General features: G+C 39.7%; 4 protein-coding genes across 5 annotated transcripts in view; 2 read left to right on the forward strand and 2 right to left on the reverse strand.

Moving 5' to 3' along the window:
• Nucleotides 1-2904, forward strand: part of LOC143914814 (uncharacterized) — a 33663-nt gene extending 30759 nt beyond the window's left edge. For both annotated transcript variants that reach the window (XM_077435171.1, XM_077435181.1), the window contains 6 exons: nt 329-468; nt 544-656; nt 735-892; nt 961-1081; nt 1161-1333; nt 1417-2904. In XM_077435171.1, coding sequence (XP_077291297.1) covers nt 329-468; nt 544-656; nt 735-892; nt 961-1081; nt 1161-1333; nt 1417-1535 — 824 coding nt within the window. In that variant the 3' untranslated portion in view covers nt 1536-2904. The remainder of the gene's footprint in view (nt 1-328; nt 469-543; nt 657-734; nt 893-960; nt 1082-1160; nt 1334-1416) is intronic.
• A 6229-nt stretch (nt 2905-9133) lies between these two features.
• On the forward strand, nt 9134-12108 carry LOC143915176 (transmembrane emp24 domain-containing protein 2-like). Its single transcript, XM_077435661.1, has 4 exons — nt 9134-9406; nt 10307-10488; nt 10564-10716; nt 10810-12108. The coding sequence occupies exons 1-4, from the start codon at nt 9256-9258 to the stop codon at nt 10957-10959; spliced, it is 636 nt and encodes a 211-aa protein (XP_077291787.1). The 5' UTR covers nt 9134-9255; the 3' UTR covers nt 10960-12108.
• Nucleotides 12109-12799: 691 nt separating this feature from the next.
• On the reverse strand, nt 12800-17557 carry cin (Molybdenum cofactor synthesis protein cinnamon). The gene is made up of 5 exons (XM_077435159.1): nt 17484-17557; nt 16440-17365; nt 15879-16204; nt 14017-14497; nt 12800-13933 (listed from the first exon to the last, which is right to left on the reverse strand). Exons 2-5 carry the CDS (start codon nt 17346-17348, stop codon nt 13817-13819), a joined length of 1833 nt encoding a protein of 610 aa, XP_077291285.1. The 5' UTR covers nt 17349-17365; nt 17484-17557; the 3' UTR covers nt 12800-13816.
• A 7339-nt stretch (nt 17558-24896) lies between these two features.
• LOC143915189 (uncharacterized) lies at nt 24897-25999 on the reverse strand. Its single transcript, XM_077435689.1, has 4 exons — nt 25810-25999; nt 25617-25729; nt 25281-25537; nt 24897-25204 (listed from the first exon to the last, which is right to left on the reverse strand). The coding sequence occupies exons 1-4, from the start codon at nt 25972-25974 to the stop codon at nt 25107-25109; spliced, it is 633 nt and encodes a 210-aa protein (XP_077291815.1). The 5' UTR covers nt 25975-25999; the 3' UTR covers nt 24897-25106.
• Nucleotides 26000-26280: the final 281 nt, after the last annotated feature.

A 26280-nucleotide genomic window follows, 5' to 3' on the forward strand; every position in this document is an offset into this window, starting at 1 on the left:
ACCAACAATATCCAAACATATTTCAGTCTTTCTTATCCTAACTCAAGTGTGATATAAATCATTCTTAATACAAAATGTATTTCTTAATAAAATTTATCATTTTATCCAGCTGTTTTGTTGCAGACATTTAGGTATAATAAATATTGCACATAGCACAGACTTTCATTTAAATGTTATCTCATTCGTTATCATGTGTAATGCTTTTATTCGTTGTGTTGTCTAACTTAAGGAATCTTTTCTTATACATTGTTTGTAGACGGTGTGTATGTACATACATATACATATATACTATATGAATTAATCTAAAAATTACATTCTATCATTACAGGTGAATCCAATGTGTATACTCTTGGAAATATCGGAGCACACAGAGTCGTCAGCACTAAATTACCTTCAGTCGGCCATACGAGAGAAGCTATGACTGCTGCCGGCAACACCACTACACGTTTACTGGGGACATTCCAAAAGGTACAATATATTTAATTGTTCAACAACGTTTATATGGATGTATATGCAGACATACTTGAATTGATTTTATCGTAGGTGGATCACGTTTTCTTAGTGGGAGTAGCAGGTGGTGTTCCACATTATACAGACTATGCCCGTCACGTGCGATTGGGAGATGTTGTTGTTTCGACATCCGATCCCACCAACAAGTAAATACTTCTTTTATATTGAATATTTAGTTATTGTATTAATGTTCGTTTATCTAATGATCTTACTTTTTATTACAGATATGTCTATGTATATTGCGAAAAAGCCAAACAGAATTCTTTGGGTGGTTACGACTTCGAGACCAGACCATATAAGCCCAAAGATGATAGTTTGCTACATTTAGCGAAGAGATTATGCTCTCAGGTTGAACAACCTTGGGTGAAATATTTAGAAGACGGTATGTATTTGTCTATACTATTTAAATCTATGTGTATTAATTGATATATGAATTTAATTTATGTGCAGGCGCAAGTACGTTGGGAGTGGAAGCTCCCGGAATTGAAACAGACAAATTATATGTTTCATTGGGTGACCAGGGACTTATAGAAGTAGCTCATCCAACGCCAGCTCATAATAATAACATAAGGTTTAATTTTTATTTCTAAGATAACTAAAAATTTTCGTTATATTATATTACTTATATATTAAATTCTATACCCATTTAGAGACGGAAATAGCAGAGTTCAATTGGGACCTTTAGTCGGCGTTGGAAGTATAGCTGCTGCAGCTCGAGGATCGTTAACTAATCATTGCAATGCTGTAGCACTTACAGCTCCATTACATCCGGTTTTAGATAGTGTTATTGGGAATTGCCGAGATTCATTTATTTGCATAAGAGGTTAAATTGCCAAAATAAGATATGTAAAATATTTGGGTTCAATATTTACATATGTTAATACGAATTTTATTGATTTTTTATAGGTATATCAGATTATCAAGATGGAAGCAGAGGTAAAGAATGGCAACCTTATTCATCCCTAGTTGCAGCTGCCGTAATGAAATCTCTCATTTGTGCCATGGATCCACCTTCTAATGATTAATTATTGTGCCTACACTTTTTATACCATCAACTATCTAAATATATGTAGATTCATGTCCCTATTAATTTTTGTATTTCTCAGTTTTTCAAAAATAATTTTTAGTTGAATATAATATATATTGAAATAATAATCATTTTTTAAATGATATTTCACTGTGTGTCTGGATATATCTATATATGCGATTGCCCTCAAATATTAAGCAAACAAATAAATGATTTAAACGATAAATTTTGAACACCAAAGTTATGCACTATTACATATGTACATATTTGTTGTGTGTATGTATCTCAATAATTGTTATACATAAGATAGTGTCTTAAAAAGTATGTACCTACTTATTATGTGTATTTACGATTTGGAATGTAATACAAACCAAAGAATTTATAATCAAGAGAAAATTTACATATATTATACATGTATAGGGGTGCTCGTCTGATTTACATAGAGTAATATTAAATAGTCTATCTTACATTTCCAATCCATTAAACATCTCAAACTATTTTAAGTAAAGTGTACCCAGTTTATTAACCGTTTGCCCGCGGCCGTCTTCTATGGAAGCTTTGGGCGACAAGGCTGTAGCGCGGCTGTCTTCCATAGAATTTCTGAACTTTGCACGGGATTTTGAGCCTTATATGCGCCTATTTCAACTGTTTTAAGGTTCAAAATTGGTTGAATATATTACTGAGAGTTGAATGCCATGTATTCAATTTGCTTAAAATGAATATATACCAGTCAAAAATCAGTTTTTTGTGGAACCATACTGAAACGTCGTTTATGTGACGTCATGTCTTCATACAATTATGAAGAATGATTATTTGACAATTAATCCAAAACTACGAGATATATTATGTATTTTATTGTTTAAAATAATACTTAATGTGTTAATTAACATATCTGGTTACTTGAGTAGATATTAAAATTTGTATTTAAGGTCGAAAACTCGATTGCCAAATTCGCGAAAAAGGTGCCGCGTACAGAGCTTTTTCGCTATATTTATTGCCGCGGGCAAAGGGTTAAAAAAAAATGCTATTTAGAAATGAATAGTAGGAAAATTTTTATAAATAAGCGTTAATAAATCTTTATGTCTTGGTAAACAATATGAAATTGTAATTGAATTAATTTCAATTATTTTACGAAGAGAATGTGTTCACTAGTATGTTGTAATATTGTTGAAATCGGCAATATTTTTATGTACAAATTCTTTATTAGAAATTTATAAATCCATGCTGCATATCAGACTTGTACTCACCTGTGATATGGAAAACCATGTTCTTGGAGAGTTCCTCATTTTTTATTGTTGTGATTTTATACATACATATGTATATGCATCTAAAATATATTCGGTGAATCATAAATGACCATTGTAAGCAAATTGCTGTGTGTTATAATAATTTATGATGATATTTGGTGAAAAACTCGCATTTGAAAACCTGACAATTCTTGCTTCAATTTTCTTATTTGATAGATAAAATTGTAATTACATACATATATAACTGTTGAAGTGTGCATTTATATATTATAATAGATAAATTTTATCTCAGATATTAATATAATATAAACAATATGAGAAATATAATAATTATAAATATATACGTACATATATTATGTAATAGGTAGTTATACTATAATACGTATCCCAATAGAATCTTCGATTCGTGAGCTTCAGTAATATTAATTCCACTTCGATTTGCAAATGTTTGACGTCTACCCATTCTTTTATCCAGTTTTGGTGGGCGCTTATAAATTCCAATACTTAATTGTATGTACATATAATGATTTACATATTTGTTTATGTTTAACACTTCACTACTAAGTCATTACATAAGGATTATTTATTTTTTATTTGTAGTTTTAATGTTAATTAATATATGTTCAATCATTAACCGTAATCTCTGTGAAAAGATTCTCCTTATTGTTTTAATACATTTTGTGAAACATAAGCTTATAGTTTTAAATTTTTTAAGTTTAATAGTTTTCATTCTATTACTCCTTCTTACATCCACTATTTATTAATGATAATATTGACTTATTATCTTTGCAAAACATAATATATGCCACATACCCAATGTAAGATTTATATTATTAATATATTTTTAATAATTCCCCTCCTGTCCAATAAAATAAGGTGAACCATTAAGAAAAAAAAATGGCTATAAAAAATAAACCGTATGAATACATAATATACTGTTATGTACACCGCCGAGTAGTTACAATCGGATTAGGCCGAGTAGCATCCCAGAGACTGTGTGACCGTTATAATTGGTTTCAAGGATCATATCTAGACTCAGATAAGTGCATGTAGGCTAAACAATGGCCACCGAAGTGGCCCTTCGCAGAAGTGACCGATACCGTGGGACTGGGTGTCGTGGGAATACATCCAGGTACATGCTTAAACAATAGGGAAGTAATAGCCTTGAGCAACCGACCCGTTATAAGGCGGTACTTAGGCGATATCAAGACATTCTGGACGGAGCACTGCCAGTGCGTGTATCTCCTTAATCATCAATAAATGCTGTGACACGACATTGGCCTTTTACTTGGATCCTCCACCCACCCCTACGCAACAATGCGATATATCTCATTCACATATGAAATGGATGTATCATATTTGTTTATTTTTCATATGAACCCTTTGGAAATATTCGGAGATCATTTGTGGCCAAGTATAGCTGCCATATTGCTGAAGATAAACATATTTCGCTATTCGAAAATACGTAGATGTATGTTTCTTTCCTGTTCTCTGGCATACATGGGTTTCTGTCGTCTCTACCTTTACAAATTATTTTACTTATTCTATAAATGCTTTATACACTTTTAATACAATATGAGAAATTAATGAGCCCGATACTTTGAATAAATATTATCAGTTACCGAAAATCGTAAAATGATGGTTAATCTCATAGCTATATGTATTAATTTTCGCATAACAGTTTCATTTATTTTTTAATCTTTAATCACATTATAAAAATTAAAACTTGGAAATCAAAGTTGGATATCCTTGTAAAATTTTCATTTTTCATTGTCATTTTTCGAGTCTTCATCAACCCGGAGTTTGTGCCGTAAGGTGGACCCATTGGATTACAATAGTTAAATGCAGGGCTTTTTTTCCCATGTTCCGGCACCTTTTTGTCTCAGCATTTATATTTCAAACGAATATTCTATATTTCTATTGTATATAATATAATTTGAATATAATCTTCTCCAATAAAAAACTTGACAAGAGTGAGTTGCAGCACCATTTAAAAAAAAAAAAAAATAGCCCTGATTAAATGGATTCAAACTATATCAGATCGTTATTATCATACAAGGCGAAAACATGACGGAAATATTTTAGGCGCCTGTGTGCAGTGGTTCTGATTGCCTGTAATAATCCTAGCGCTAATAATAAACGCGGAATATTTTCACGGCAATTTGGTCATGAAACCCGGCAACATAGCTGGTGTGACTGTATGTTGTCAACTATTACAACCATATTGCTCGCTGTATGAAAATGCGCGGCAATACATGTTTCATTGGCTACGTTTACACTACCGATATTTACACCTGATCCACCCGATATTTAGGAATTTTTCCATAACCAGTTCCTAAATAGCAACCACAGGTTGCAATATGGGAACTGGATATGGAAAAATTCCTAAATATCGGGTGTAGATACCGGTAGTATAAACGTAGCCATTCTTGTTCTCTCACATACGCGGGTCAGCTGGTGCATTTGTTCCTGATAAACGGAAACAACATTTGACTAATTTGCCAATATTTTTGAAAGATTTTGTATATTTATCCATCTATTAGATAAAAAATTGGTTCGGTGATTACATCCCAAATGTGAATCGCTATCAGGATAAGGCTACGAAAATCGCTCGCGCGGATCTTCTATCGCACGAAAATTCGTCGCACAGGAAAATTGCCATACAGAAAACTGCCCAAATCTCATATCAAAAACCATTTAGCTAGCAGTATAGCTCGGTCGTTAAGCTTCTGCTTAGCGTCAAGAAGGTGCCGGGTTCAATCCCTGAATGAAAATGAATTTTTCAGAGTATGCTGTTGGTCAGATTTAGAGAGAGTTGGTCATTACGGAACGTGGGTCACATCGAGTGGAACGAATAAATGCCTGTGAGGACCGACGTGCAACACGCCGCACTTTCCCACGCGAAAGCCACCGCATTAATGCATATCTTTTTTATTGTTTCAGGTTTTTGTGGATACTCCGCTACAACCGCAGTAAAAAAATGATCTTATTTATGAACATTCCTCGAATACAGAGTTTGAAAAAAAGATTAAGTTGCTTTCTATCTCATTGAAAACAGTCAGGCGTTGGACAGATGGTTGAATATGAACCCCTTGACAACTCTAAATTCATCAAAAAAGCATATACTGTAGGACTGCCATACGTATGTATGTGTGATATGTGTCCTTGAATCAGTTGTCCCAGTATTTCATTTAGCTAGTTAAACTGCTAAAGAGAAACGATTAAATGTGAGAAAGAAAGGTGAAAAGACCGCAAGGGTTCAAGTACAAGTGCGAATTTTGAGTCGAATGAGAGTCGCCAGGGCTAACCTCGTACTTGCACTTAGTTTACGGTCATTTCACCGTGTGACCTTTCTACCGTTTCGCCTTTTCACCAAGCAACTTGCAATTACTTAATCGTACTTTTTCGCAATTTGCAATTACTTACACAGAGCCGTGTGAAAGACGTAACGGTCCCGGGATCTTCAAAAATCTAGGGTCGTTTAAAAAATTTACATTAAAATTTTCATTGCATTTTTAATACAAATTTTAAGTGAACGCGACAAATTTCCGAATTTTTAAATGAAATAATAAATACACAGGCATCGTTTGAACTTTTGAAAGAAAACTTTAAAAAAAAATAACCATTTAGAAGTTCTTTTATTAATTGATAGATTTAATTAGACAGCAAATTATAAAAAAATTAAGAATTTGAATTTCTTAGCACCCACCGAATCAGTTAAATTATATTTTAGTACAAATTTTTAAGATATTCAATGGATCAGGGTTTCAACTTTACAACTTTCATTAAATTCTGAAATGAACCGATGAGTATCTCGACAATTATAGCAGCCCTAATCTACATATTTACTGTCCAAAGTACAGTTGGTACCTAACATTTAGTCGTTTTGAATTAAAGAGTCATTCATCCAAGCTGGTTTTGATTTGTGCATATTGTGGACTAACAGATAATTAAGATATTTTTATTTGCGCAATTACACTTTCATTGCTCGTCACTAAAAGATCAATAGATTTTTATTTATGTAGATTCGAATGCGTCATCTCGCGTATATTTAAAAGGGGCGTGCACAATATTAAGCGATTTGTTTATCTGAGGATACGGCACGTGTCGGACCATCATGATAGCTGTGGAATAAACAAATTGCTATAATATCATAGTCCCCGGAGCATGGGATAGTATTGGGGGGATGGGATAAAGATACATTGGCGTCGGCATCCAACAGAGACATGGCGTCCGTCTGTCCGTGTGTAGACTATCGACGACGAACTCTACCATTAACCCTGAAGGTTGTGACTAATTTTCAGACAATTTCGTCTGCGTAAATTCATGAATTCGGTGATTTGCCTAATTCACCCCGTTTGTTTGTCGGTTGTTTTGATGAATTCAATGGGAAAGTATATACATACATATATGGCCGAGATGCGTCGAAATTTATCTGCGTCGCTTTCCAAATTGCGAAATCTAGGGGATTGGAAAGGGATTCGAAAGGGCCAGCAAATTTCAGGGCCGCTAAGTCGCCCTGATACCGGTGTTAGGCCGACGGGTTACAATGCCTCCACAATGGGAAATCGTCTTAAACCTTTCCTCGCAACTAACTCCAAATGTTGGGACCCTTCGTTCGATATCAAAAGCGAACAAAGGATCTCGCGGTCGCATTGTGTTCATCGCGAGCCATTTGCGAGCGTTTACCTCGTGTTTTCATACTTTTTCACACGGCCACTACATAAACCCTTTTTTAGACGATTGTGAAAATTGCCCACTTTGTACGTACGTTAGCTACGTTTCAAAATATCAAAGTGTAATCATCGTATACCATATCGTTTTCAGAAGTACAGAGCATGGTCAGTATGCTGTTGGTCGTACCTGGATTTGTAACTCCAGGTTGATCGTTTGGACAGGCTTTTGCGGTCTTTAACTCAAAATTTAGTATTTTCGTGCTCAAATTGAGTATTGGAATCAATAGTCGGATGTTTTTTCTATTGATTGTTATTTTTTATTGATTTAAAATACTTAGCCAGCAGCATAGCTCGGTCGTTAAGCTTCTGCTTAGCGTCGAGAGGCGCCGGGTTCGATCCCATGAGCTGACCTCGATTGAAAAGAGTATATCTGTAGTGCTGCTGGTCAGACCTGGATATTTGTGACTCCAGGTCGATCGTTTGATCCCGGAAAAAAAATTGGCTAAAAATCCTTCCTACCTACTATGTCACCACTATTTGAAGTTTGATTGGTTCGGTGATTACTAGTCAAATGTGAACCGGTCACAGGACAACCGGTCGCTTTAGATCGGTCACACGTGATCACCCGTCACACTAAAACTGTTCACGCGAAAACTGGTCACGAGAAAACCGATCACACCCTAAAATCGGTCACGAGAAAACTGATTGACCGATTTTAGGATGTGACCAGTTTTCTCGTGACCAGTTATAGGGTGTGACCAGTTTTAGTGTGACGGTTGATCACGTGTGACCGATCTAGAGCGACCGGTTGTCCTGTGACTGGTTTACATATGACTAGTAGTCCGTTTACCGTTTGATTGATGTACAATAAAATTTATGTACAATTCATAGATGTCTCGTTAATTTGCGAGTTTTTCAGTGTCTCGCAATTCAACGACTTGTAATAAATATTGTTGCGTAGGGGTGGGTGGAGGATTCAAGTAAAAGGCCAACAGTCGTCTCACAGCATTTATTGATGATTAAGGAGATACACGTATTGCCACTGCTCAGTCCAGAATGAATTATATCGCCTACGTACCGCCTTATAAAGGGTAGATCTCTCAGGACGCCTAATCTGTTTACCTGTTGTATAGTCACGTATTCGGATATGTATTTCCAAGACATTGGGTCTTCCCGTACCGATTCTGAGAAATAACTAATAACGGTCATTGTTTAGCCTAAATGCACTTAGAGTCCAGATATAATCTTTGGATGTAAGTGCATGCATTTAGTTAACCGATAACAGATATCCGTTGGTCTAAGTACAATTCGCTCAATCCACGGCGTACGTAACAATATGCTGCATTTGTATTTGTAATTGGCCAGGAAGGCGCATTGTGATTTACCTGTAAGGCCTTCCTGGTATATATTTTAATAAATAAATAAATTTATTGAGCAATATTTGGGCCGTTTTCTGTACGGCAATTTTCGTAGCGGCGGTTATCCTGGTAGCGATTCACATTTGAGATGTAACCCGTTTACCAAAAAATTCTATTACATAAAAAAATGTACCGGTTAAATCTCACGACTTACCAGGTCAGATAGCCAAAAAACCAGTACTGCGCTGGTAAAGTCACCTTAGTTTACAGGCCCTTTCACAACTTTACTAAGCGAAGTTCAAGAAAAGCATGGCCATAGTTATCGATGTTAAGACTAGCATTGACAGACGTGTCGGTATCGCAGTGACAGCGCGGCTCGGTGCGTGAAAGCCGCGGGGTGAAGACTGAGGGTTGCCGGAGCAGTTGGCTCATTCGCGATGTTTCGCAATCCGACCCTGTTGCAATCTCTCTGGTGGGTGTGGTGTCTCTGTTGGGTCACCAACGTCTCCGTCTCCGGCTACTCCATCACCGTGGACGCTCATGCCGAGGAATGCTTCTTCGACCACGTTGAAGCCGGCACCAAAATGGGTACGCCCAACACATGCATACCAATTCATTCATAGATTCGACTTTTGGAACAAAAAGAAAAATGCATATGCATATATAATGTAATTTTTTATTCAGCTGCTTATTTCTTATGATTCAATTGGTCCGTATGCTTTTATATCCACTACACTCAATATCTTTTAGATTCATTCCATAGGGATTTTGGGTATTCACATTAGTTATCCACATGGAGTTGGTTCAATAAGGATATTGACTTGCACCCCTCTTTGTCTTGTTTCCCCACCTTGATAATGCCTACATTCAATTTGTGATAGCTATAAAATTTAAATTGCGATTTTGTATGTGCTCTTTATTTAAAAAAAATAGCATTTACTTGCTATTGTAATATTATCTCCTTATTGATTATTTAACCGTTTGCCCGCGGCCGTCTTCTATGAAAGCTTTGGGCGACGAGTCTGTAGCGCGGCTGTCTTCCATAGAATTTCTGAACTTTGCACGGGATTTTGAGCCTTATATGCGCCTATTTCAACTGTTTTAAGGTTCAAAATTGGTTGAATATATTACTGAGAGTTGAATGCCATCTATTCAATTTGCTTAAAATGAATATATACCAGTAAAAATCAGTTTTTTGTGGAACCATACTGAAACCTCGTTTATGTGACGTCACATCTTCATACAATTATGAAGAATGATTATTTGACAATTAATCCAAAACTACGATATATATTATGTATTTTATTGTTTAAAATAATACTTTATGTGTTAATTAACATATCTGGTTACTTGAGTAAATATTGAAATCTGTATTTAAGGTCGAAAACTCGATTGCCAAATTCGCTTGTTCGCTATATTTATTGCCGCGGGCAAATTTTTAAGTTACTATCCAGATATTAATGAAATATTTACTGTATATAATTTCAGGCCTGGTATTCGAAATTGCTGAAGGTGGATTCTTAGATATAGATGTGAAAATATTGGATCCCGCAGGGAATATAATATATCAAGGTGAAAGAGAGTCTTCTGGTAAATATACCTTTGCCGCTCATACAGAAGGCAAATACACATATTGCTTTAGTAACAAAATGTCGACAATGACACCTAAGGTAAATTCGCGAATGTGCTATTTGGAGTTACAATAAAATATGTCTAAAATTAATTAATAATATTTTATGCATCAGGTTGTGATGTTTAATATGGACATTGGAGAGAGTCCTAATCGAGCGCCAGGTGCTGAAAAAGAAGATGAAGCTGGTCATACTAAGTTAGAGGATATGATCAGAGAACTTTCTGGTACTTTGACCGGAGTCAAGCATGAACAAGAATACATGCAGGTATGAAAATACATGTGTATTATTTTTTATTTTGTTCCAAGTGGAAGTTTGAGTTGCCTTTTGTTTATATGTTATACTTTTTTTTTTTTGTAGGTCAGAGACAGGATTCATCGGGCGATAAACGAAAGTACGAATTCTCGTGTTGTTATGTGGTCAGTTTTCGAAGCGACCGTTTTAGTCGCAATGACTCTTGGGCAGGTGTATTATCTCAAACGTTTCTTCGAAGTTAGGCGTGTTGTATAGCGAATAAGAGTTTTATATAGTAAATTTAATGTCCATCGATTTGTAATAATTATATATCAAAATAAATTTAATTGAAACATTGTTTCTTTAACATGTGATTTATTTTCATTTGGAAATGTTCAGGAGAATCAGACCCCTCCTTTTATAATACTAAAGTTGATTTTTGGTTAACCCTTTGCCCGCGGCAATAAATATAGCGAACAAGCCCTGTTTCGCGAATTTGGCAATCGAGTTTTCGACCTTAAATACAGATTTTAATATTTACTCAAGTAACCAGATATGTTAATTAACACATAAAGTATTATTTTAAACAATGAAATACATTATATAACTCGTAGTTTAGGCTTAATTGTCAAATAATCATTCTTCATACAATTGAGACGTATCGTCGCCATTGTTCAACAGACGTGACGTCACATAAACGAGGTTTCAGTATGGTTCCAAAAAAACAGATTTTTGACTGGTATTGATTCATTTTAAGCAAATTGAATAGATGGCATTCAACTCTCAGTAATATATTCAACCAATTTTGAACCTTAAAACAGTTGAAATAGGCGCATATAAGGCTCAAAATCCCGTGCAAAGTTCATAAATTCTATGGAAGACAGCCGCGCTACAGACTTGTCGGCCAAATCTTCCATAGAAGACGGCCGCGGGTAAACGGTTAATGATTTGGTAGGGCAACTATAACGAGGTGTATTTTTAGGCGTAGTTCATTTTTCCAGTATTACAGTTGACAGGGGTTTTTAATATATAATGTGTATTTAAAAAAAAAAATATAAGTACTACATATGTATTGCAATAAAATAAATCAATAACAATGTAAATATTTAAATAAGATCCATCGTTTCCTTTTCCTCTTTGCCGGGGAGGCTTATACCTACTTTCGTATTTAGGCCTGTACTTAGATTTAACCACATTGGTCTGTCCGTTCATAGTAGACATTATTTCCTGTTTTTAACTATTCGGCCCTTTTGAGAGTATTCTTTTTAAATAAAATGAACATCCCTGTTGCAGTTAAGTTATGTATTGCTTAGAGAAAAAGTATTTAGTTAACAGTAATTTCATACAAAAATAGTCTCAATGAACTGGTATAGTAGGTACTAACTACTAATATACCATAAGTATTCATTGCAGCTATTTCCTTTCAAAAGATGCGAGAAAAATATCACTTTCTTGACTGGTATTCGTCCTTTATTAGTCGAAATAAAGCCCTGATGTCAAGGTTCTATCCGTTTACATATATCAATGGGGTCTACGTGACGAGACAGAATGTTAAATTACAGAAAACACAAATATCGGAAGGCAAAGATCGAAAATCGAAAGATAAAAAAAAATGGTGCATGGTAAACGGTACATACTCACTTAATTTGCGCGAGCAGGATACAACAGGAACAAGAGGAACATGCTTTTCCTCCCGTATTAATGTGCGCGCGCAGAATACGGGAGGAAAAGCCTGTTCCTCTTGTTCCTGTTGTATCCTGCTCGCGCAAATTAAGTGAGTATGTACCGTTTACCATGAACCATTTTTTTTTGATCTTTCGATTTTCGATCTTTGCCTTCCGATATTTGCGTTTTCTGTAATTTAAAATTCTGTCTCGTCACAGAGACCGATATCAATGGTAAACATATTTGGCAAATTTAATATTTTTGGTAAATTCTGATTTGATTTATCATCCAGTAATACATCTAGCAAATTTAGCAACTAGTTTCGGCTTGGAGGATGCCTGGTATATATGTATGGTTGTGCAAAATTTATAATTCTTTAAAAAATTGTTCAGAAGCGAAAAACTTGTTAAAGCTTAAAATGAAAAAAATCATTTAAATTTATTTATAAATTGATTTATAAAATTTAACAATATTTTTAACAAGGTAGTCTCAATGTTTACAAATTTAACAATAAATTTCCCACACCGAGTAAATTAAAATATTTATTTTATTTACATTTTTATTTTATATATGTATGTACATACATACTTAAGAGGGGCTGAAAAGCCGATAGACCCATGGGGTTTGTCTTATATTGAGAAAAATTAACAATAATAAGAAATTAGTAAATAATAATTAATAACAATGAATAGAAAAAAATAGTAAGAATAGTATAAAATAAAACAGAAAATGAAAATAACAATTTTAGTCAAACAATGTCATATTATATCAGCTCCATATATGGACCATTTTTGATTCACATCAAAAATAAAAGACAGGAACTCACCCAGCGGCTACACAAAATGAACTGGTTGATAGGAAGAAAATCCAGTCTAACATTAGAGAATAAAATTTTAGTATATAAGTCAATCCTAAAGCCAGTCTGGACATATGGTATCCAAATATGGGGAACGAGTAGTAACTCTAACGTGGAAATCTTACAACGATTCCACAATAAAGCCCTTAGAATAATAACAAATGCCCCATGGTTTGCGAGAAACACTGAAATTCATCAACATGTATCTATACCATCAATTAAAACGGAAATAGAAAGTTATACAAAAAACTACAAGCGTAGACTCGAAACCCACTCAAACGAGCTGGCAAAAGCTCTTATAAAGTCTAGTGCAAAAGACACTAGACTAAAGCGCCGCAGAGTGCTCGAGTAATGGATAAAAAGTTGGCAATTAATGAATTGCCAAATCTTCAGATAAATAAATTGTTATAAAATCTGCTTAAGACCGACGGCTCAATTGCAAATATCTTAAATAAAAAAAATATATGGACCATTGAGGCCCAATGTCTTATTTGATCTACATGGGCCAAAATACGTCAGCCGATGTTGATTGGGGCCGATTCTACATAATATACTATGTTGAGCACCAATGGACCATTTGTATAGCTGACATTACATATGTCAGCAATACAATTAATTCAACAATATGGCAGATACGATTGTTCCTTTCAGTAAAAACGCAGCTTCTTTTGAGCTTGGTAATTCAATGAGAATATTGGCTCCCGAGGAGTTCATCAATCGACTACTTATCTGAATAATAGAAATATGTAACAATTAATATTTAAATCGAATACATATTAGAAAATATGAATAAATAATGTTCGAATAATTACCTGATTTCCCGTTATAGTAGCTGTAGGGCATACACGCTCTTTGGAGTAACGCATCATAGCCCTGGCGTAGTGTGGCCGAGGATCAAGCGGCACATCTTCATCGAGTTCGACATTGATTCTGGTCAGTTCGTATTTGTCGTGACCCATCCAGTACATCAGAGCGGGCACGACCAACAGATTGCATGTCACGAACGCTGATACGGGATTACCAGGCAGGGCGAATATGTACTTTCGTCGTTTTTGATACATGCAAGTAGCAAAAGTCGACGGCTTTCCAGGCCTCATGTTTAAACGACCGAACACAATGTCGGCGTTGAATTCCTTCAGCAGAATTGGTTTCAGTAGATCCCTGTCGCCCATCGAAACGCTACCAGTTGTGATGAGGATGTCGGATATTTGAAACGCGTGGTTCAAAGTTTCGACAATTGCTGTTGATTCGTCGTGGACAATACCCAAGTCGGTGCATTTGATGTTATATTTGCTAATATAAAATTAAACGAATTACACTTAATATTAAAATATGGGTGAATAAAATAATATGTATGAAAACGGACGCAATGTATGTACATATGTGGGTATGTATGTACGTATGTGGTGGACGCGTCGACCAGTGTGTAGATTTCAAAAAAAATAATTTTAAAATGCCAGCAGAATATGTTGTGCCTAGAGATATTTAATACATATAAATACACGCGAACAAAGCGCACAACCAATCAGCGTGAATTGACAAAATCGTTTGACCAATTAGAGCAGAGGATACGCTTAGAAGCATATAGCACCATATAGATCTAACGCGTGCAAGTGAGGTTTGCGTGGCTCTGGATTAGAGCAACTACGATACATTCTGACAATGGGTGCATTTAAAACATCCGCTATAGGTATGTGGTGTGACGACCGATCGTGTAGAGGGGAAGTGGGAGGTGTGGAGCGTCTGACATGTGCTCCTGATATTAAGCACCCGAGATGGAACGGGTGACGTCGGCGTCAGATGTGCTGCGCACATACACACAACCACGAAGACACGTGCCTAGAGATCTATTATATAATTTCGAAAGAGACTTTGTATGTAAGTATTGTTGGTTGGGAATTTCGTAAATAAGTGAAAATTAATATGACGGTGAGTCGATTTTTTTGAGTCGATGAATATTCACTAATAGATTCGCCATGTTTAAGCTGTTTATATTACAAATACTGAGCGAAGCCGGGTAAAACAACTAGTATTTAATAAAATAAATAAACACGCACAACCAATCAGCGTGAAGTGGTCCACGTGGACTAAAACGTTTGACCAATTGGAGCAACGACGATACATTCTGACCAATGGGTGCATTTTAAACGATTCGGTGATTATCGGTCACAAAGCGCTCGCCCAAAAGTCACTAAAATCTCTATAACGGAACATCTGGCAGCCGAAAAGTCCATCATACTAACGAGAACTCGAGTGCCAAATATTCAGTATTCGCGATTTTCATGACAAAACTTGTCTTTTGGCTGATCGCAATGTGACTAATAAATAATAATCCAATTACCGTTTAAAACATCCGCTATAGGGATGTGGCGTGACGACCAATCGTATCGAGGAGACGCGGGGAAGTGGGGGTGGAGCGTCTGACATGTGCTCCTGATATTGGGCAACCGACTTGGAACGGGTAACGTCAGCGGCAGATGCGCTGCGCGGGAGCGCACACACATACACACATCCACGAAGACACATTCATTCATCATTTCGAACGGGTGAACGGGTTGATCGGCGAGCGTGTAATGCGCGCATACAACATTTTACTAATAACTTTGTTTTAATTCGTGAATCAATTCCTTTCTGAAATCAATGGGCACAACACTAGTATAATATAATGTTATACCTTAATAAATTCATGAGCATGATTTTATTAGAATCTCGTATGTGTCCAGTCTCCAGATTGGCAGTGGTGAACGGTTGAAGTTCGTTTCCGGTGGATAATATTCCAATGCTCGGCTTTAGGTAAACTTTGAGTAGCGATACTCCGACGGTGGCCAGTAAGCCCATCTCAACTGGGCCGATACATGTTCCTCTGCAGACGACTATTTCATCCTTTTTAATATCCGAACCAATCTGTCTAATATCTTGTCCTAATTTTGGCTCGACCAATATTTCAATATCTGTTTCGACGCCGTCGGCTGTTTTATTGAACACCTTAGTATCCTCAATCTGAAATTGCATATAAGAATAAGTAATATCTCAAACAGGAAAGAAATATACAACTACTATTTTGTTTGTTGAAGAATTTTACGCTTCTTTAGACACATAGTGTGATGGTTTTAGAACAATTAATGTTTTGATATTGTACTGAGAAATAATACAAAATAGCCAAGAAACGTGGGGAGTACAAGTATATCATCAATGGTGTACATATATTGAGTTCAAAATATTATTTCTAACTTACTTGTACAACGCAGTTAGCGTGCATCGGAATCGGAGCACCGGTGTTGATAAACACACATTCGCCCCTCTTCAGACTGCCGGATGGACTGTCTCCAGCTGCTACATCTCCACAAACCTTCCGTGGTCCTTTCCCATCTTCCATCCAGCAGGCATACCCATCCTTTATGGAAGCCTCGAATGGTGGAAACGGTTCTTTAGCTACTATATCTTCAGCCGCAATCAAACCCAAAGAGTTTATCACGGGAACAGTGGTCGTCGACCAAACCGAGTGTTGTTTCAACACGTTTGAAATACTGTTCATTGCTTGGGCTACTTCAATCATCGGATACGGTGACTCTCGTACGCGGGCTTTGTCTGACGTGTTGGGCTTGTGATGATTGCATGAATTAACAGAGCCTTGAATCATGTCGTGGGTCCGTTTGATGCAATCTTTGCTGTCAGATAGTAATTCGATTGAGTGTGGGATAATTGTGCGCACGATGGCATAGCACTCTCGAACGGCTTTCAGACTGCCGGGAAAGTTGATGATCAGCGTTGATTTTCTGATACCGCTGACAAGTCTCGACATCATGGCCATCTGTGTAACTTTGAGGCTCTCCATTAATATGGCTGTTTCGATTCCGTTGGCTCGCCGTTGAATGACTTTACGAGTGGCTTCAGGGGTGACATCCCGTTGTGCGAATCCAGTTCCACCGGTGGTCAAAATAAGACTGGCTTTGATGACATCACAGTTGTAAATGAGTGACTTTGAGATTGTTTCTTCGTCATCTGGTACTATGTGAGATTGGATTGAGGAATTTGGAAAGTCTTGTTCTAAACTGCTTACTAAGAAAGGGCCCGATTTATCTTCATTTGTTCCTGAGCTACAGGTGTCACTTACCGTTATAATGACAAATTTTTTATCATCCATGGTTAGAAATAGTTGTTCTGAAGAAGATACATGAAGAATCATTATTAATGAAAATTGAGAAAATTTGATGATATATAAAACTAAGTTAGTGCATTTTTTAGTATTTTATTTGATTTTTATAGAATTAATACTTACAAAAAAAGTTATCAAATTCGAACTCTCTGAACATCAAAAATGATCAGCTGTCAAAAGCATTTTTTGGTCTAAACAATTTTATTTACAGGTTGGTGACGGAAATTTTAATTTGTTATATATATAAAACGAGGCTCGGTGATTATACGAATGTTTCCCAAAGTAGGGCATACGCCCCAACTGTTCGGTGATAACTAGTCAAATGTGAACCGGTCACAGGACAACCGGTCGCTCTAGATCGGTCACACGTGATCACCCGTCACACTAAAACTGGTCACGAGAAAACTGGACACACCCAAAAAACGGTCAACCAGTTTTCTCGTGACCGATTTTAGGGTGTGATCAGTTTAAGTGTGACGGGTGATCACGTGTGACCGATCTAGAGCGACCAGTTGTCCTGTGACTGGTTCACATACGACTAGTAATCCGTTTACCGCCCCAACGGTAGGAAAAATCATTAATATTGTAACGTTACATAGAGAGACGCCCCGTAGACCGGTGACGTCATGGTGACGCCGACCAATGGTGGAGTCGGGCGTTGCGGCCAATGGCTACACCCGACTCCTTGACCAATGACTATACGGGTCATAACGTGCATGCGCTGAGCGCTGAATATTTATAAGTATGGTGCGCTCTCGAACGGTGGCATTCGGATCCTGACCTCCACCGGACGAGCAGCAATAAAGACCTGGAACCTGCCTGCGTGTTTTCTTGTACCTCGACCTGACTCCACTTACCTTTGAATACTCTTCACTGGTGTCAGAAGTGGGATCTACATGGTTGAGACAAGGAGCCACAAAGGTGCGGATTCGGGGTCTTCATCGCTGCCGGAAGAAATGGAGCCGAATCGAGAACAAAGCCCTGGGGAGCTGAGCAACGGAGGACGGAGACGGGAGGAGCAGAGGAGCCGGGTGTCGAGGAGCCGGGTGCCAAGGACACCGGAGCCGAGCTACAAGGAGCTAAGCCAGGGAATGGCGAGCTGCCAAGAGCAGGTCCAGTCCCTGCAAAACACCTTCGCCACGTTTTTGCAGTCCTGGGAGAAGTCTGCGACACCAACGCAGCCGAAAGCCGACGTACATCCAGAACCACCGAGGAGATCAGAGGTATGTTACGAGGACAGGCGGACCACACAGCGAGACACGTACGGGGTGCGGCAACATTCCCACCGGTACGACTACACCACGTTCGACGGTACTGAACGGTGGAAGGACTTCCTCAACCACTTCGAGTTTGCTGCACGGCTGAACAAGGAGACGACGAACCTGGAGGACCGACTGTGCTGCCAACTCCGAGGTGCGGCCGCCATTTTCGCCAGTCAGCTGCCATCGACGCTGAGCTACGACGAATTGACGGAAGAGCTGGCACAACGTTTCAGACGACAGGGCACACCGATTGCATGCCATGCGGCAGCGGAACAGAGAAGATGGAGTGCGGAAGAACCAGCCGCGGACCACGTAGACGCGATACGAGCCCTCTGCGAAGACATGCTGGAGGGCGTCCACACGAACGCCGAAGCAGTCGAACGCATGACCGTGTGCATAGCGGCGAACTCCTTCACGTACCCCAGTCTACGGGCCAAACTTGGCGCGCTCCGGATCACCCCGACTACAGCGGACGTGATAACCAGAGCCGACGCTACACGACAAGCCGTCATCTTCGAAGCGAAGGAACAACGGTCGGCACAACCAACGTCGAGAACAGTACGTCCCGACGCGGGAGCGTTCAGACCATCTCGACCGGCCGTGCGACCCCCACGATGGGTGTCATCGGACCAGACAGCGCGACCAGCCACTACTACTCCAACGTGTTGGAACTGCGGACAAACGGGACACATTAGCCGGTTGTGCCGCAAGAAGAGGGTCCGGAAGCTGGAGCCAACGAACGACGAGGATGAAGACGACGAGGAGGAGGCGGCTGATCGGTCTGACCTGTTACGGGTCAGACCGATCACCGGTGCACGCAAAACACCCGGAGTGAACAAACTGGACGCCAGCGGCACGGCCGGCTCGTTTGTCGTGAAAGGAGAGATCGGAGGCGTGCCGTGTCGAATGGTGGGGGACACCGGGGCGTGCATCACGGTGATCAACCTGGAACTGTTCGCGAAGATCTCTCCTAAAGATTACACCGTCGTGAAGGGCCATTATAGCAGAGCGCGGCAAGCGGCGGGCCAAACCATCAAGATCCACCGATGGATACGGGTGACCCTTAATCTGCAGGGTGAAAAGTTTCCGTGGAACGTAGCGGTGGCGGATATCCAGGATCCCATATTGTTGGGACTGGACGCACTGAGACATGTCCGAGCTACGTTCGAGTTGGGCGGAGAGGAGAAGTGTATCATCAGGGGCGTGCAACGCGAGAAAGGGAAGAAAAACGCACCTGCTGTCAAGAGCATCCGCGGGGAAGTACCCCACCCGAAGATCACGGCGTTACTCGAGAGGGCCGATATTCTGCCAGAAGAGAAACGGCGCCTCGAGACCATGATTCGGGAAAATCAGAAAGCGTTCGCCCGGGACGAGAAGGACCAAGGAAGGACCACCAAGGCGGTCCACACCATCGACGTGGGAGACGCGAAGCCGATGAAACAGCCGCCGAGAAGGATACCGCTAGCACGGAAAGAGGAAGTACGCGCTATGATCGACGACTTACTGAAGCAGGGCGCGATAGAACCGGGGCACGGGCCGTGGGCGTCACCGGTAGTTCCGGTCGCCAAAAAGGACGGGTCGCTAAGGATGTGCGTGGACTACCGGAAACTGAACACCGTCACCAAAATAGACTCACACCCCATCCCGAGGATCGACGACACTTTCGACCAGTTGAACGGAGCGAGCTACTTCAGCACACTGGATCTGCAGAGCGGATTCTGGCAGGTACCGGTCGCCCCGGAAGACCGCGAGAAGACAGCGTTCGTAACAGAGTTCGGTCTGTTTCAGTTCAAAGTGATGCCATTCGGGTTGTGTAACGCGCCAGCGACGTTCGTACGGTTAATGACAAAAGTGGTCGGTGACATAAGCAATGTCCTCGTGTATCTAGACGACATTATCGTGCACAGCAAAACTTACGACGAACACTTGGTGCATTTAAACAATGTGTTCGAACGGATACAGGCAGCCGGCCTTAAATTGAATGCAGACAAGTGTCGATTGTGCTGCCGCGAGGTCGAATTTCTGGGACACCGAGTGTCAGCCGAAGGAATTGCGACAGATCCGAAGAAAGTCCAAACCGTGCGGGACTGGACGACTCCGAAAACACAAACCCAAATGCGCAGCTTCCTGGGACTGGCCACGTACTACCGAAAATTTGTGCGCAATTTCGCCGAGATCGCGAAACCACTCCATCAGCTAACGGAAAAAGGGCGCGAGTTCAAGTGGACACCGACGTGCGAACAAGCGTTCGAAAAGTTGAAAGAAGCGCTGACTACCACGCCAATTATGTCGTATCCCCAGCCGGGAGAGCGATATGTGTTGGACACCGACGCCAGTCAACATAGCATCGGTGCAGTTTTGTCTCAAGTTCAAGGGGGGGTGGAGAAAGTGATCGGGTATTTCATCCGGACAATGAACAAACCCGAACAAAACTATTGCGTGACCCGAAAAGAACTATTGGCGGCAATTAAAGCCATTCAACACTTCCACCACTACCTATCGGGCTCGAAGTTCACGTTACGAACCGACCACTCAGCGTTAACGTGGCTGAAGAACTTCAAAAGACCGGAGGGCCAGTTGGCGAGGTGGCTGGAAATTCTGGGCCAGTACAACGTGACCATCATTCATCGACCGGGGATAAAGCACGGGAACGCGGACGCACTATCGCGAAGGCCGTGTACGGAAGAGTGTCCCAAATGCTCACGCGCAGAGACAACCGATCAAGAAAACGACTCGGCCCGAACGGAACCAGTAGAACCCGCAGAACCGGAAGCACGAGTTGCCCTCGTAGGGATCTTGCCCAACGAGATGACAAACTCGACGATCGACAAAATCGTTGAGTGGAAGAACGCCGGAACGAGACCACCGTGGGAAACAGTATCTGCTGAGGAGCAGGAACTTAAAATACTGTGGACCCAATGGGACGCATTGGAGGTGGAAGGCGGTAAGCTGTACCGGAGATGGGAGAACACCGCGGGAACACGTCACACAAAGCAGCTGGTGGTGCCGACTGAGAAGATACCCGAAATCATGTGGGAGATGCACAACGCGCCCACGGGGGGCCACTTCGGTATCAATAAAACGTACCGAAACGTGCGCCAAAAATATTACTGGCCGACGTGTCGAATCGACGTCACCCAGTGGTGCGAACGATGCGCACAGTGCGGGGCCCACAACGGACCACACCGAAGGAATCGCGGGGCACTTCAACCGTACCTTTCGGGGACGCCACTACAACGAATGGCAGTCGACATTCTGGGTCCACTCCCGGCCACCGAACGAGGAAACCGATACATACTGGTGGCCATGGACTACTTCACGAAGTGGCCGGAAGCGATTCCACTACCAAACCAGGAGGCAGAGACCGTAGCAGACGCCCTGGTAGAACAAGTGTTCACGCGGCTAGGCGTCCCGAACGAGCTGCACTCTGACCAGGGACGAAACTTCGAGTCGAAGTTGTTCCGTCAGGCACTGGACCGGCTGGGCGTACACAAAACGAGAACAACACCATACCGACCTCAGTCCGATGGAATGGTCGAGCGACTCAATCGAACCATGCGGGCGCACTTGACGAAGTTCGTCAACGACGAGCAGGACGACTGGGACACGCTGGTTCCGCACTTCCTCATGGCATATAGAGCGGCCCAACACGATGCGACAGGAGCATCACCAGCAGCCATGATGTACGGACGAGAACTGCGCATGCCGGCGGACCTACTATATGGGGGCCCTCCACCAGACAGCGAACCTCAGGATCCACACCGATATACCACGAAGTTGACCGAAGACATGGCCAAGGTACATCGGTTCGCCAGAGCCCACCTCCGGATGCAGAATAGCCGTATGAAGACGCGATACGACGTCCGCAGAACCGAACCGGCGTACGAAACAGGTGACCGAGTATGGCTGTACAACCCTGCCAAGACTCCAGGGCTTTCACCAAAGCTGCAATCGCTGTGGGAAGGACCGTACACCATAGTGACCAAACTTAGTGACGTAGTTTATAGGATACGCAGGGAATTCGACGGCTCAAACCGATTAATGGTGGTGCACCTGGATAGACTCGCAAGGTATAAGGCCGTCGAATATTGACTGTAATTATGTGTAACTGATTTGAAATTGTAATTAATTGGAGGGAGCCGTTTTGTTCTTGTAATTATATACGTAATCTTAACTGTAGTTATAACTAAGTGCAACTGTAATTGTATGTAACTATTTTGTAATTGTTTAAAGTGTAAATTAATGGGTCGATCGGGACGATCTCTCTTAAGAAGGGGGTTATGTAACGTTACATAGAGAGACGCCCCGTAGACCGGTGACGTCATGGTGACGCCGACCAATGGTGGAGTCGGGCGTTGCGGCCAATGGCTACACCCGACTCCTTGACCAATGACTATACGGGTCATAACGTGCATGCGCTGAGCGCTGAATATTTATAAGTATGGTGCGCTCTCGAACGGTGGCATTCGGATCCTGACCTCCACCGGACGAGCAGCAATAAAGACCTGGAACCTGCCTGCGTGTTTTCTTGTACCTCGACCTGACTCCACTTACCTTTGAATACTCTTCAATATCTGTTACATATTTATATATCGAGGCCCCCAAATTAAAAATAAATAATATATTATAATTATGAGAATTATTTCTTATATTATATATTTTATATCTAACATATAATTTAGAAAGAGACTGTATGTATATTTGATTGGTTCGTAGAATCCATGACGTTCAATTTAATAAAAAAACAAATTAATATTGTAACAAACGTATTTTACGCGGGAATACAACTCTCTCGCGGAAAGAGTTACGGGGAGTTACGTTCGTTCTTCCAGGTGCGATCGTTCCGTGGTAGGGGTCAAAGGGAACAGATTGACTGACCTGGGATGTCGTGTATTTGTCGTTAAGGTTCCTGATCAGAAGTCCTCGTTGTCTATAGATGCGCGCACAGCTGTTGTGAAGCTGGCTATCAGGTCACCTGGTCTGTCTTCCAGCGGCTGATGCTTCTATGGGCTTTCCGGAGCGCTTGGCTACCACGGAAAGGTTAACCCGCACGTCGGTATGAAGCTGCGTGGAAGATACAGGAGACGAACTGGTGGAACTCAGGGGAGGGAGTGATGATAAACTAAACCGTCCCACGGTTCAACAACAGAGGGATGGTCTCTGGGCGCGTTCACGATGGGAATGGCTCGGGAGAGATACGGGGGGGGGGGGGGGCTCTCGTCTTATTTTCCCCGCGGCAGGAGTTCTCGGGGCTGCCATTCGAAAAAACAGGCTACTGCTGCCAACTGACGGGACGGCTGGGAGGACGTCACGTTACAATATTCAAATAAATTTAACAAAATGTTTACTATTAGATTGGCCATGTTTAAGCGGTTTATATTACAAATAAAAACATTAGTATATTATAATTATGAGAAGCTATATCACACCGTCGTGAATGAATTATTTTCGCCTTGAATTTAGCAAACATATTTTATTTATTTTATTAAAGAAACAAGAAAACCGTATTTTAGACGTAATTTCTTTTTCCAAAAAATAACAAAATTTATTGGATAATTTGGTTCAAAAAAGTGAATGAATTAAATTCCCTGGATAAATATTTCTTTTAAATTTGCGGAAGAATATGTAACTAGTATTTATATACACTAACCTTAATTTTTCATGAATTCTAGAAACGGACAAAAGCTTATAAAAAATTTCGTTTTTTAAATTTTTAATCACTTAGGGAGAGGGGAGGAGATGTGTTTGTGTTTTAGCCCCCCCCCCCTTAAAAAAATCTTGGCAACAGCCGTGTTCCTAGCCCCCGTGCGCAAAACTGAGAAATAAAAACAAGAAAAAAGTTCGTCAGCACTCGGACGATTATTTAAAATTCGGATTTATATCGGTCAATCATGATGTTCATTGTGAACACTGTTTGACCAACGAAATTATAAAAAAAAATTTAATTAATTAATTTAAGAATTTAAAAGAGGAATTTTTAAAAATATCAACAATAAAGTCATTGTTTTCTGCACGAAATGCAAGCAAAAATCGTATTCTTGAAGCTAATTTTGATATTTTATTATGATATGGAGCATGAAGATTTGATAGGATAGGAATTGAATTGGGACGTGGCTCAAAAATGTAGGGAAGCACTGCTAAACACGATATGCGAAACTCAACAAGTACCGAAACATGTATGATGTATCGAATCCATTTCAATTTCACACACAGAATATCAGTGGGCATAATAATAATATATTTATTATAAATATATTCAATAATAATTAAAAATACTCAATAATACTTTTATTAAAATCATAATTTTTATAATATTTCAATAAATGCATGTGAAACTTGTAATTGGTTTTCTGAAATAATGAAAAAAAATATCTTCTTTTAATTTTTCTTTATTTATTTTCAATAAATTTTCATATTTGTTTACACAATTTTACAAAATATGATATGTATATATTCAAAATATGATAAATCACGTTAATCCAGTTTACGATGTGATTGTAATATCAGAACATGTTCTGAAGTGTTCTTGAGGGCCACATCCTTTTGCTGTCGTACCATCTTCACAAGTACCCCAGGTATTTCCTAAAAAGAAGATTTTCCAATATACATATGTAGGTTTGAATAAAAATAAACTATACAAATATAATCGGATACATACCAGCGACATAAGTCCATTGTAATATGCAATGTTCGCAGGTCAAACCACCTGGAAGTTTTATGGATAAATTGTGATCACCCAAATGCGATTCGATAGCGAATTTGTCATCACCATTAGGCATGAGAACGTGAATATCTTCGAAACATTCCTCTGATTCCGTTTTGAATTTGTCTAGATTACATAGCCTGAATTTGAAAAAACCTAGATGATTTGCTGTGATACGAGCCTGCACGGGCACTATACTTCCTTGTTGGTAACTGAAACGACACATTTCATTGTTAGAATAAGTATACCTCAGCTGAAATACAAATACTGTAGATTTATAAAAAATTAAACCTTTTGACAATCACATGGCCGAATTCTCCATCATATTCGTGAGCTCTTGGAGTAGCGTCAATATAATTATCTCCACAGAAACCACATTTTCCGTCGTTAGACAACCATTGTTGCTATAACCATTTTTTTTTCAATATGAGTACTACTGATGAAAGATAAATTTATTATATTCTGAATGCATTATAGAACTTACTGCAAATCCTCCACAGAATAGTTGATTGTCGTCATAGTCCTGAGGAGCTGTTGGATCATATCTCCACCTGGAGGCTCTGTTCACGGGATCCAAAAGCATCCCATGACCCCGGACATGAAGTGGCACAGCCACAAGGAAACTCAACGCTACTACAAATTTCAACATTGTTTATATCAATCAAAGTTCAAAATGCGAGATTCAAGTCCTTTTATAGTGGAATGATTACATTTACAGTGTAATCTTACAATATCAAATGCGAATCTTGTAGTTCATGATTCTTCTATTGAGATAGAGTGCTGATTCTTGTTTTGCTCTGTTAGATAACATCATCAAAACAAATTTTTAAATTGAATTAGTTTAGAGCAAAATTGATCTTTTTAATTAAATTTTACATTTAGGATAATCTACCATAAAATAAGATTCTATCTATTAGTAATAATGTGTACTCATAAATAGAGGAAGATATGAATG

This window comes from Arctopsyche grandis, chromosome 1, assembly GCF_051622035.1.
Source record: "Arctopsyche grandis isolate Sample6627 chromosome 1, ASM5162203v2, whole genome shotgun sequence".
Classification (NCBI taxonomy): domain Eukaryota; kingdom Metazoa; phylum Arthropoda; class Insecta; order Trichoptera; family Hydropsychidae; genus Arctopsyche; species Arctopsyche grandis.